Source organism: Neocloeon triangulifer, unplaced genomic scaffold (genome assembly GCF_031216515.1).
Source record: "Neocloeon triangulifer isolate White Clay Creek 2 clone unplaced genomic scaffold, ASM3121651v1 ptg000015l, whole genome shotgun sequence".
Taxonomy (NCBI): domain Eukaryota; kingdom Metazoa; phylum Arthropoda; class Insecta; order Ephemeroptera; family Baetidae; genus Neocloeon; species Neocloeon triangulifer.
The window spans coordinates 5,912,774-5,926,646 of NW_026775557.1; the positions used below are offsets into that span (position 1 = coordinate 5,912,774).

At 37.5% G+C, this 13,873-nt stretch overlaps 1 protein-coding gene across 1 annotated transcript; it reads left to right on the forward strand.

Annotated features, from left to right (window-relative positions):
• Positions 1-1,382: 1,382 nt before the first annotated feature.
• On the forward strand, positions 1,383-4,674 carry LOC132202214 (myogenesis-regulating glycosidase-like). The gene is made up of 8 exons (XM_059628988.1): positions 1,383-1,534; positions 1,592-1,726; positions 1,776-2,007; positions 2,061-2,318; positions 3,051-3,645; positions 3,696-4,055; positions 4,116-4,284; positions 4,352-4,674. Exons 1-8 carry the CDS (start codon positions 1,510-1,512, stop codon positions 4,618-4,620), a joined length of 2,043 nt encoding a protein of 680 aa, XP_059484971.1. The 5' UTR covers positions 1,383-1,509; the 3' UTR covers positions 4,621-4,674.
• The last annotated feature ends 9,199 nt before the right edge of the window (positions 4,675-13,873 follow it).

Genomic DNA, 13,873 nt, shown 5'->3' on the forward strand with positions numbered 1-13,873 from the left:
TTAACTAAATTAACTAAAACTGTTAAAATATGTTTTAATGAATTTCTTAATTAATTTGTCGCTTGCCAGTATTGCACAAATGGCGTTTGAAGGCGACGACTGACAAGTCAGACAAACGGAGGGTGGCATCGCCACCAGAGTGAACTTCCGGTTCCTGATCATGCAGCACTGACTGCCAGCTCGTTCGCCTTCAGGTTTTTGGAGCAGGGAATGCGACACCACCTCCTGCACGCATCAGCATATACACGCGGGCGTATAATATAAAAAAAGGCAAGAGCGTCGCACATAAAAATAAGACACCCTTCACAGCTGATGGGATGCACACAAGCGAATGGATCTGCATGCACAGACATGGCTTCTGTTTCCCATGGGTCTCGTTGGTCGGCCGACTTGTTCAGGTCGAAATTAAATTTTTATTATAAAATTTTAGAAAAAAAGTGGCAGCTAGTCTATCACTAGGCTGAGGTGATCAAATGACCACCCAGGACGCGCGCTGTGCAAATTTGCTTTAGTGTTAAAAAAATTTGTTGCCGTTTGGTCGTGGCTTATGATAAAAATAATAATGCGCCAAATATATAAATATGATGTTATCTGATATTTGGTAAAAGATTTTTCAGCCCAACGGTAACCCAACACTCTTTCACTCTTTTTCTCTCTCTCTATCATCATTTTTCGCGTTTGTCTCTCTATCGCACGCAGCGCGCCAGGACAAACAGAATAAACAACACACGCGGCTGGAATGACACAAACACAACTCAACACGTTATTATTTTAATATCGCCGAAAAGGCAGGCGAATAACGACACGCAAAAAGTAATAATATGCATGCAGAATGATGATGGCCGGGTTTTGTGTTACCCTACGCCTGTGTGCTGTGCGAGTCGTCATTATTTGCTGCACCTATCTCGCTCTCTCTCCGGCGCGCAGAGATTATTGATTTCCCTCTGCATCTCTCTCTATTGTTTTCGATTTCCACGAGGAAACACCTAGAGCGGTGCATTGCAGGTACGCATTCACAATGACTGACTGATGATGGGCTGACAACGGTGGTGGAATTAATGAGATCACGTGCCGCTCATCCTCTCCTCTTGCCCTGGGGTGCTTTTAATTCTGAGAGCGAACGTTGCTATGGAGATCGACAGAGTCTCACTCTGCTTGATTAGATTTTCTGGTTATTCCATTTTGTGGAAATCAATTGAACACACTGTTTTCCTCAATGATGAAATTAAACTTTAGAAAAATTAAATGTGTAAATATCTCGCTTTTATAAGCAAAAGTGATTTATGCTGGCTATAAATTTTAGGTGAATCACTCTATCTAAAATCGCGCAGTAATCAAATCTTGTAATTCATAATCAATCGCGCAGGTGGTTGACTAAACGCAGATAAAAATGAGGCGAAAAAGCTTCTAAGCGGTATTTTCATCATCGCTCTATCTTATCGCGTTGTTTTTTTGGATTGTGAATAAAAGCAAACCGCGATCCCACTCCCGATCGTCATTAACTGAAGAATGCTGCACTTGAGGAGTGTGATTGGTTTGTTCAATATTAAATGCTGTGATTTTTTAATATTATAAAAAAAAATTTCATTAGGGCTCTTTTGCCTTGCACTTTTGTGCATTGGCTCAGAGGGCAGTAATTCGAATGTGATTAATTGGAAGAAGTACAATTTGATCGACGATGACACCACCAGTGAACTCGTTTTGGCATTCAAGCAGGACAAGAAAGGTAGATTTATTAAATTAAATTTTTATAGCATTCTAAATTTATTATTCAGCTGAGGAAAGGGCTTTAAAACCATTATCTGTTCGCCTCGGCACCACATTACCTAAGCCTCTGCGTGAGAAAAGGTCCAAGCCTGTGTTGACCATCGCCGGTTTTTCGTTTTATTACGATAGGCAAGCGAGACTCGACATTGAGCATCCTTTCCCTGAGTGCACTCGCTTGACTTGGACCACTACTGCGTTCAATGAAATCAGGGACTGCATTAGCTACGGTAGCGCTGATTGGTAGAGTTAATTTTTTTTTAATTACAAATTTTTTTACTAAAATAAATAAATAGGTTCGGTGGCCCTGAACAATACGAACAGTTGTGGCCAGTCCAGAAATTAAATAAGACCAACTACCCTTTCATTACCAAGAGTGCCGATAACATGGCAGTGGCCGACCGCTACTGGCTCTCTTCCGAGGGCTCGTACATTTACGTGGACCCAAGTATTCCGCTCTTCATCGACTCCAACTCCGCTGATAACCCGAATCAGTTGTGCTTCATTTCAAGATCTGAGAGTCCTTACTACGACATCACAGAGCTTATCTTGAGGTATAAAAAGGGCTTTTTACTTTTTTTTAGAAAATTCCCCATTCGAAAATATAATATATAGTATTAATAATGGTACCAACATATTGATATAAATTGTAAATTGTTTGTTTGAAAGGATATGCAAATTTAAGTCACTGAGTTGATATAATTAATTAAAATTTAATCCGGGTAAAAATAATCAAGTATTAAAAAATACTTTATATTTTTTTGATTGATATAATATTCTTGCAATTCTTAAGTCATTAACTGCTTTGAAACAATAATAACTGCCAAAAAGTTGTAGATGATAATTATGCTAAGTGAAATTAATTATTAAAATTAAATTTAACACACACAAAATAAAATCAGGGATTCCAATGATTGTATTATAATGTTTTTGAAAATTTAATTAATGAACCAAAAAAATTATTGCTTTAATTAGTATTTTTGAAAATAACAATACTATATCATAATTCATAATGGTATATAATTTAAATATTATATCATTTGATATAATAGAGGAACATAGTTAACAATCCAAGCTTTATTATACCATTGGTCCATTATTATATCAATGTTTTGGAAATCATATTCAATAATATTGATTTAATAGCAAAAATAGTAGCATATAGTATAATAAATTATATTTATTAATTAAATTTAGTTTCATAAATTAGATTTATTAGATCAATATCATCGCAGTATTGTACCAAAAGATAAATTTTCAACTGGGTCATTGTCAAATTAATATAGGTACACAATTTGCACTTTTGATGACGTGAAGACTGCCCAAGCACACGCCGTCAAGAACTATCTCGGCCATGCCTCTTCCTTGCCCGACGAGCTGATGTTCAGACACCCTATTTGGTCCACGTGGGCGCGCTACAAGAAAGACATCAACGAAAGCACGGTGATGCAGTTCGCTCAGGAAATTCTGGACAATGGCTTCAACAACAGCCAGCTTGAGATTGACGACGACTGGGAAACGTGTTACGGTGAGCTTCAATTCAACTCGGCCAAATTCCCTAATCCCAAGGGTATGGTGGACGCTCTACACCAGTTGGGCTTCAGAGTCACCCTCTGGGTGCATCCCTTCATCAACAGCAACTGCCCCCTTTACAACACCGCTCTGCAGCAGGGATATTTTGTCAGGAATTTGCAGAATGAAGTCAAAGTCGAGTGGTGGAATGGAAAAGACGCTGCCATTATCGACGTTACGAACCCTGCAGCCCGCACTTGGTGGGCAAATCGGCTGATCAGTCTGAAAAACCAAATTGGCCTGGACGGCTACAAATTTGACGCCGGCGAGGCACTCGGATTTTTGCCTCAGCTACCATTTTTGCGAAATGTAGTATTTTAATTTAAATAATGGGATTTTTATTGATAAAGATTTTTTAGATCAACACTCAATCTGATTATTCCCTTGCCTATTCAAACTTCGTCAATGGGATAATCAATGATATTGGATCCGCGGTTGAGATCAGGTCTACCTACAGCAACCAGGGTGCGCCCATCTTTCTCCGCATGATTGACAAAGACAGTCGCTGGGGCCTGAACAACGGCCTCCGCTCAGTGGTCACCACCTTATTGCAGATGAATGTCGTTGGCTACCCAATGGTCCTTGCAGACATGATTGGCGGAAACGGCTACGGCTCGGATCAAATCACACCTGAACTGTTCATCAGATGGCTCCAGGCCTCAACCTTCATGCCCTCACTGCAGTTTTCCTACGTCCCATGGCAATTTAATGACCCCTCCGTAATAATCATAAAAATAAGCGTATAAATTAAACTACAAATTTTAATTTTTTTTCTGCAGGTTGTTGAAATTTCTAAGAAATTTGTTGATCTTCACTACAATTACTCGGAATTAATTCTTCAGCTGGCTAACGATGCTACAACTGGTAGCGGTTTGCCGATCAACAGACCAATTTGCTTTGCACTCCCAAACGGAGTTGTTGACGGCAATGCTTCGTATGTTGATGATGGTACTAACTTGCATATTAACTTTTTATGATTAAAACCTCTAATTTTTTTTTTTTTTTTTTTTTTTAGAATTTATGTTAGGAAACAACATCTTAGTCGCTCCAGTCATGGACCCAAACGCAACTTCAAGGACAATTTATTTGCCGGAAGGATTTTGGACAGATATGAACACAGGCTTCATGATAAATGGCCCAATTACGATAGTTGACTATCCAGCACCTTTGGACACCCTACCTTACTTCCGCAAGGAGAACATTGTCAATTCTTCCTCCAACTTAAGTCCGACTCTGATTTTACTACTCGCCTCCGCCTTGATTTCCTCCTTGTATTTTAAATAAAAAAAGGTTTCATTCCCTTTTATACTGTAAAGGAAAAGGGAAACTTTATTGAAATGATAATGCAGTGTTTATTTAACTTGACAAGCACAAAATATTGCGCGCTAACCAAATAGAACCAGACACTAAGTGGACTCGCGCGCCACGTTTTATGCTAATTCGAGCAATAATTACATATTTCAAAATATAATATAAATGCTCGCGGCCGCTCCACGCACGCACATTCAGTACCAGGCGAGCGCGTCATTGTGCGCGAGTAAAAATACACATTAATCCAACATTAAGGTGTAGGTTCTACAAGTTAATAAATAAATTCGAGCTGGCCCCCTCGGCAGGTAGTTTTTGGGCAGATGACTCTGTGGGGGTCGCGCAGGCGACATGGGCGTTCGTGCACTTGCGACCAGCATGTGGGAGTAGTTACACGTCGTAAAGAACCCTTCACAACGTGGACCACCTTCATTCTCCTCCGAAAAAGAAACTGCGCGCGGCCGCTTTTCGGAAATTACTCATAATTCACGCGCTCTACACCGCTCGAATTAAATAAAAGTTTGGTTAATTTGTCCTGATGTGACACAAAATATGTACCCCAGCGAGATGAAATATTTCCTTGCTGCGCAGTAGGAATTTTTATAGGGACTAATCGTCTGTGAAGTTAAATCATAAACATTACTTTAATAAAATGGTTAAAGCGATAATATGAAAATTATTATCCGGTGTAATTAATGAATTCATAATTGTTTTTCCTTTCTTTCTTTCTTTGGCAAAGTAATTTAATGTCCCTCACCGTTTAAGCATAATTAAATCTGGTCGTCCGCAGGAAGTGCGTAGAACTTGCGATCGGATCATAAGAACAAAGTAGGGGGCAGAAAGTTTTCGTTTTTAAGGGTTGAAGCCTTTCCGGTGAGAGTGCTGAGGAGATGAATGGAAATGCGGAAGGGTGAATGTGTTTGGTTTCCTTTTATTAGTGCGCGTACACGCTACGTCGCAAGCAATTAACTTGAGCCCTCGTAAGAGCTATGGAAAACAAACTGCGAATTTGGCTCATCGCATTGTCCACATACAACCTACGCCGTACTTATACGTAAGGCTTCTGCTTACAAACATATGCGTCCGCACTAAAAATAGAGATTTATCGCATCCGTAAAAATACAAATGCATGCATTTTAAAATAATTAAATAAATTCATGATAATCTTCACTGCAAAAAATGAAAATCACCTTTAATTTATTATTTTTTTAAAAATATTATTGATAATTTGCATTCAAATTTAGATAATTTTTAATGTTTTTTATATTTGACAACCATTGTGTTTATAGCAAACACAAAGCATAAAATTATTTAATTTTTATGATTTATTTAATTAATGAATTTAATAATTTTCATAAATTAAAATTCAGTATAACGGAGTTAACAATAAAAGTTTTATTATATTCTAAAATTCACTGAATTGATCAAAATTCCCTTACGGAAAATCACAAAATATTGCCTGTGAAATTGAGATGAGGCGTGTGAGCGCAATTAGCAGAGAGTGAATTTGGAGAGCAATTTCGTCTTATACGAAGAAGGAACGAGCAATAAAATGCGCGCTCGTGAATTTATTGGCCTTATTAAACAGCGCTGATCCTAATTACGATCAATTTGCATGTAGCTAAAACGCGCTGCAGCTCAACATCATTTTACCCCGCTTTTTGAAACACAAGGCACAATTTGTGTGTATATAAACGGAAGATATTTAGATTGCTTCCTACACGCGTCCTGTGGTATGCAGAGCCGAAAAGAGAGATGTGTGTTGTATGTGCGCGTGTAAAACAACTTAGGAATATCGGATGTCAAAATAACGTATGTTAAAGATAGCAAACTTTTTGGGTTAAAAGTTAAAAGATCAATAAGTTTGGAGCATAAATTATTTTGATTAAATTTATATTTTGAAATTTCAGCACCATTTGTTGATTCAAAATTAACAATTTTAATTTTCATTCTTCAATTGAATTTTTAATATTCCACTTTATTTACAACATATCATTCATTATTTTTAATTAAACCTTGATAAATTTGAATGGATTATGTTTTGTAAGTTACGTTCTAGTCTGTTACTTTTGTAAGGAATTGAGAAGAACCGCACAGATTTATGGCGCCTTTCACTGTCAGCTCGTGGCAGCCAACAGAGAAATTCCACTCTTCGGCCATTTGAATGGGAAATTAGTGAACGGCAGGCATCTCTCTTCTAATCGTAAAATAAAGCAGCAGCTAGTTAGTTGTGATTGCAATTTGATATTCACACCCTCGAAATTAGAACATAAAAACCACTATTAGTGCGCCGCTACTGCTTTTTATTCACGCGAAGGAATTAAGTATTTAGAATATATAAGAGCGCGTTCTGGCAGCGGCTGCGAATGAGCGCGGCGGCGGCAGTCGCATTCTCGGCGCAGACGACGGGCTCATGTTACAAAAACAGCTTCTCGAAAGGAAAAAAATTAAAACACGGAACTAAACGTTTTTTTCATCCACTTCCCTCTCGCGCCGCCGGAAAGTCCTTATAGCTCCTAAGAGAGAAAAAGAGCACCGCGATAATATTCATAAAAATTAACGCATTAAATCTCTCTCCTTGCTGAGAGAAGTGAATTGAGTTTTAATACCCTCAAGCGCGAGAATATCGCGTTTCCAGCCAGAAGGTGTTAATTATGTATTTACCGCGAGGATAATAAATTCATTGTCAGGTGTGCTCAGACTATTGAACAAATCGACACGCGGCAAGTGCTCAGTATACTTGCTGGCAGGTGCCTGATGTTACGCCAGGGCAAGATGTCTGAAAGTCTTTAAAATTTATATAGTTAATTAAAAAGTGAACTCAGGGAATTAAATAATAAAATCTTTAATCAGAAAGCTTTGATAATTTTGATGAGCATTCAATGAGATGAAAAAATGAGTTAATATTTTTCAAATCTATCATTTGGACGGGTTTTAAAGCAAACAATTTGTTCACTATTTGAAATTAATAGAACTCTCAGTCAGTAGCAATGGAGATTAACAAATTTAAAACAAAAAATAGAAAGAAAAACAACAGATAAAGGTTATGCAACCGGCTACGCTTTGGTGTCAAACAGTCTGCCGCTTTTCAATATGTGGGTACTTAAATACTTGAATTAAATTTTACACATCTTCCTTCCACTTTATTAGAGCTAAAAAATCAACCTGGACATAACGTGAATGTATTTATATAGTTTGTTTAATAGAGTTCTCAACTTCACACGTGTAGCGATCGACACGCAGGAATTCGCCGTCGAAGGTTGCCTCAAATTGGAAACGCGTGAAATATAAGCCGAGCGAAGTTTGCTGGAAATTGCGCGGCGAGGAGAATGAAAATAAATTGGCCAGTCGAGCGGAAAGGAATGGATCGACGTACGGGCGAATGCGCGAAACAAACAGCGATTGACAAACGCATCGGGGGCAGGTAGAGGCGCGCGCGTAATTACGGCGCCCGTCGCAGAAGACACTTGAGCTGCAGGACTTTTTCTTATTCTTTCTATATGAAAATTTTATATAAAAAGTAACCTGAGATGGACGGGAGCCTTGCTGCTGACTGACTAGATGTGCATGCAGGTATGAAGCAGCAAAAACAAGAATGTGCAACTGCGCGGAAACCAGGACAAGCATGTCGACGGAAATTTTTTTATTCTCAAACCCATCAATCCTAATGCGTAACTATTGTGTTGTCTCGAGCGCCTTTGTGCGTTCATATTAACGCGTGGCTATTATTAAGACAACAATTAGAGATTATCCACGCATATAAATAATAGAAAGGGATTGACACGTGCTAATTTCTAAACCTATAGTGACACAAAAGTTGCTGACAAAAGACGTTTATTGAAATGATAAATTTAATCGATTAGTCTTTTGCGAGACTGAGAGAAAGATAATTTTCTTTTCTTTCAATATGAAATGTTTTGTAACTTATAGATTAATTTATAAATTTTTCAATTAGGCAATTATTTTTAAATTTTCAAATAAGTACATCAATAAAGTATTGACTTGAAAGGTTAAATACTTTTCCATTCGCAAAGAGAATATCAAATTAGTCGGTTGGAAAATTATACACATGTTTAATTAAGATGGCTGAATGATTATTTTATTAGTTTATTTTATTGAGGATAGGAAGTGAATCGTGTTGAAGGTGCTTTGGTGTTGTTATATAATTGCGCTTGGCAGAGATAAGTCGTTGACTTGACACGCTGTCAAAATACACCTCGGTTCGCAACATCTCACTCCATTTTGCCAATAATCAAATTGCGCACGTGCACGTGAGCGAGGGAGTTAATGTGGAAATTATGCACAGAGAGCTGTGAGCGTAATAATAAACAAGTCTGCGCGGAATATGTATTAAAGTGACGCACACACCTGAGGAGCAAGAGCTCTGCATGGCCGTCGGTCTTGTTTTGTTCCCTTTGTTTCTCGTTTGACAGGTCGAGCACCAGCCTCTTTCAGCAGCCTGTCTGCCTTGTGCAAAGTATACGTGCACGTTTCATTCTGCTGCTGACCGCAATAGTTTTTGCACGCGCGTCTCTTTATTTCAGCTCTGGATGCAAAATGTCAAATATTACTGTGCCCAAAAAAGGCCAAACTCAAGTTTCCCTCAAGGAATATTTATTATATAAATTGAGATATGTAGCAAAATAATTTTTAATGTAACACTTGAATGTCTAAAATTTAACGCTCTTTTAATAAAACAAAATCATACTTTTTTAAATATACCTATTTAGTCAGCCAAGTCAGCTGTAGTGTTTTGCTCTTATTATGTCCTTACTTTTTTCTCAAATTGAATCAGTAAGTAAATTTTACAAAACGTTTTTAATTGTTAAGGACAATTTTGCATTATTTGTCAATTTGTATAACAATGTAGCGTATTTTCGGAGAAAAAATGTATGAGAATAAGTCACAGGTTCAGCAGCACCAAAAACAGCCTGAACAAAAAACATCTCAAATTCATTATAAAATGTACTTTTTGTTAAATTTAATATTTTCTTATTTTATAAATATAACATTAATTTTTAATGTATGATACGTCTGGAAACCTTAAATTGACTGTGGTTCACCGTATTAAAAAACTGCGCTTTACAGGACCGAGAGGAAAAACACAGGAGCTTTTCAATTAGACGGTGGCTCGGAAATGATTAAGGCTGAGAGATGAGAGGAGGCGAGTTTGATTGCCCTGCGGTAAGAAAGGCGGAGCTGCAACGCAAAAAAGCTGCAGATGGAGAGAGCAGGGCGAAATTGCCTGGCTGCTGGAAAGAGAGCATCTCCGGTCGGGCAGCGCAGCTTCCCAGATTCCGTGCTGCTCTTTTTGCGCGACGACGTCTCCATGGCAACGGCGGCGCTGATGATGGAAATGCCTGCAGTGTACGAAGAAACACCATTTTGGTGTCATCACGCTCAAAGCTATGAAAAATCAATTTATTCCTTCACCATCGAAATCCTTCTGCACAGCAGAATCTTCTCCCAGAATTGATATTTTTTCCCTTCTGCTGCGCCTTTTTCAGAGATATAATATATAATAAAAATAACGCGGACAAACTCTCTGCGTGATGAAGCTTTCGCGCGCGCTCTATTCGTTAATAAAATTTCGTCCCTCCTGCCTGCGATGTTTTTCCTCTTTCGCACTGATCGCCCTGTACAGTAATTGGATATCCATTGCAATAAGCGGAATTAATAATCGTTCTCTGCAGCGCCACTGCCTCTCTCCTCTGCTTTTGTGTTGGCTCCCAAATTAAAGGCACTCGAGGCAAATTAAATACAAGTGAAGAGAGGGTGGGTTTATTTTTCTATTTCGCTTTACGGCAAACTCTGTAATACATTGTAAAATCTAGGAACACAAATTTAAAAGACTGTTTCAATTCAAAGTATTCAAAGTACCATGAACTAATTAATTATTAAAAATCAAATCCAGCAAAACTATTGAAGAATTATTAATTTTAATTCATTAATTTTTTAAAAAATCATTATTAAATTATTATGAGCGCGAGCGGTGAAAATATCATTATAAAACATTAAATTTGTAAAATTTTATAAAATAAATTTATTTCCAATTTCCAATGTTTAAGTAATTATTCACGTCTACGTTTTTCTTCAAAAAATAATATTAATAATAATAATAATTAACCTTGTTTTATATTAAAAAAGAAACCTGATTAGTCCTTTATGTTGTGTTTCTCTAATTGTAAAAAGCTACGCAATTCATTATGCACCACGGGGGCGAGATAACGAGATTCATTAAATTGACCTAATCCAAAGTACGCGACGAGTGTAGTGTTTGGTCCCTCGGGGGCGGCGGCTGCACGCCTCCCTAATAGGAAATAATAAAATGGTTTTTTCTGCGGCTCTCTACGACGACATAATGGTTTTTGTACGTAGACGCACGTTAGTACGGCGTCTACACTTTGTCTACCGAGGGACCCTCGATTTCGGAGCCAGCTCATGATATGTGCGCGCTGGGCGTCTAGAATTTCACCCTCTCGCTTCCAATCTATCTGGGCTTGCATATACGCAGCACGCACGGCACTGCACGCGGTGTATTGGCGAATGCACCCTCTCCGCTCTGCAAACCGTCCACCCTCGTGTTTTGGCGGCGCCGAATGATGCTCACTATTTACAAAACGCCCGCAACGACGTCCAATGTATGCAAAGGTGGAAATGAAGTTTTCATTATTCCCACAAAAGAGACAAAGATGCTAAAAACTTTTAATTTCATTGAAAAATTAAAATCCACATACAAGTACGCGGTTATATTAATTACTTGGCTTTGTTCAACTAATTTTCATACATCTTATTGGCTTGAATTTTTCATATTAACACAAACAAAATCATATTATGAATAAAAAAAAATTAAACCGCAAACAAAATGGATAGAGACAATTGAAAATAAATGTTTTTTTTACCACTTTGTTACCATTTAGAAATTATCGACGCAATCGTTAAGTTAATATCCCAACCTAAATATCAAATTCAAATTTGAAATAACTAATTTTTTCAATTAATCTCTCAAACAAAAACTTTCAATGATTGAGATCCAATAAATATTTCATCACTATATACGCACGGTCTTATAATTTGGTACTTTAATTGTTGTAGACACGAATGGAAATTTTTCTACTAAATTTAAAACCCTAAATAATGATATCGGTTTTATAATGCGGTGATATATAGCAAATAATAAGCATTCCAAACCATAAAAGCAACAAATAATTTAGCAGTTTAAATGCTGTTAATCCCACCTTCAGATAAACAATGGCAAGGAGAGGATCAGCGTGAAAAAGGCTTATATGCTCGCCCATAAAAATAAAATACCTCTCTAACTCCTCTATCCACATCACGAAAACGCGTCGTGGTCGCGAAGCATCTGAAAAACTCCGGCCAGCGTGCATTATTTTATGATTTTTATATTACGGACATTGCCCACCGCGACATTTTCATTAATCTCCCTCGCGTAATCTTCGGTGTCTCATCTCAAAACATCCAAAAACACACACACTGCGGCTGTTGTGCCGTGCGTGCGTTTTTTATATACGGCCCGAACCGCGGTGTGACATACTTAACGATTTATATTTAAAGATTCGAGGCGCAGATTAGGTGGAAAAAAACAGCGTTTAATCGCTCCAATCCGCTTTCAATACAATATAACATCGTGTTTCTGTGACAAACTTACGAGGCCAGCCGCGTTCGAGCGCGATGTAATTGATAAAATTACAAATTCCCTTCGTTTATTATTCCAGAGAGGAAATTTTATTTCCAAATTGATCCACACCTGCTGCTTTTTATTTGATACTTTCTTTTACATAATTAAATTGGCAGCCCACAGGAGAAAAAAAAGAGGAGGAGCAAGAGCGATAAAAATAATTTTATCGCACCGTTTTTTTTTAAATGAATTGCCGGGCCACCCAAAGATTTGAGTCTCCAAGGCGTGAATCATTTTGACGGGCCGCTTTTATGACTACAATTTTATCTTTTGAGGATTCTTTTGGAGACAGAGGACGTCTAGAATAATTTACGTCGGGGATGTCGCGCGAGCATGCAACAATATCTGATGTTCAAAAAATGCAAAATAATGTGTTTCAATAAAAAATAATTTTTACCTTGGTCGGAATCCCTAATTATTAAAAATAAAGCTAATAAATGCCAAAATGCCTAATAAATGAATAGATCCAAACCAAATAATAAAAATCTACAACTCTTATCTGAAAATGGAAAAGGTTTCCAAATTTCAGCAATTAAAGAATTTTAAAAATCACAATAACCTGAGAATCAATTGTTTATGGGAGGTCAGTAGTCACAATTCTCCATAATATTTTTAATTTTTAGCCTATAACAAGGAGAGGAGCGTCGTGAGAGGTGAGGAAGACATAATGTCACCACTCCAGAGAATCTGTTTTTTGTCGACTCACAAGTTTCTTTTTATTTTTTTCCCCACAGAACCAACACACCTGACACAACTTGTGTTTTCGTAATTATTATTTTCCAGGCGGAGCGCGTGAATAAGTAGTCAGCTTTATGCAAGAGTTGGCGATTATGCTAATCACTTCAAGTCACCGACTAAACGAGACACGTCTTTCACGAAGGAGCAGCCAAAGCTGGCTGCCTGCGACCATAAGCCTCTTTCCTGAGGTGATTTAAGTGCCACTAAATCCTTGGTTTTTCATTGATGCAGCGCGCGGCACCCGCGAGTGGACGCGTATTTTTTCCATCAGCAGGTCGATTTATTCGGATTAAGGGCGAAAATATGCTGCTCATTATAGCCGAGTTTTATGTCCACCATTTTTCGCTCGACTCTCAACAGCTTTATTCAGAGTGGATTTACTCATGCTTCAATTGCACTCATTAAAGTCGGGTTTAGTTCTTGTAACCTCGGCGCTAGGTGTGTTGGATTAAAATAAATTTTGTCCCTACTCCGTACTCTGTATAGCGAATATTTGGCCGCATTAATTTTTGAATGAGATTAAAGATTAAAATTTGTTCAATCTGAATGTGATTAAGTATTTCATTGCATACTTGTAGCAATGCCTAAACATCTCACAAAAAAAATTTATTTCAATTATTCAAATTTAAAAAATAAATCAAATTTAAGATGGGAATTTCTTAAAAACAATCAAGTACTCTAACAAGAACACAACAAATATGTCATTAAATTTACTAAATTATATCACCTTAATTATTAGTATTTTTATTATTTTCAATTTTTTTTCACAAAACAATTTCTTTAATTAATTTA

What these genes read in the sequence shown, in the direction of transcription:
- LOC132202214 (XM_059628988.1), top strand. Translation starts at nt 1,510, where the DNA reads ATGCTGCACTTGAGGAGTGTGATTG. An exon ending in AGCTACCATTTTTGCGAAAT is followed by an intron (nt 3,646 to 3,695) that starts GTAGTATTTTAA and finishes AAGATTTTTTAG; the next exon opens with ATCAACACTCAATCTGATTA. An exon ending in GGCAATTTAATGACCCCTCC is followed by an intron (nt 4,056 to 4,115) that starts GTAATAATCATA and finishes TTTTTTCTGCAG; the next exon opens with GTTGTTGAAATTTCTAAGAA.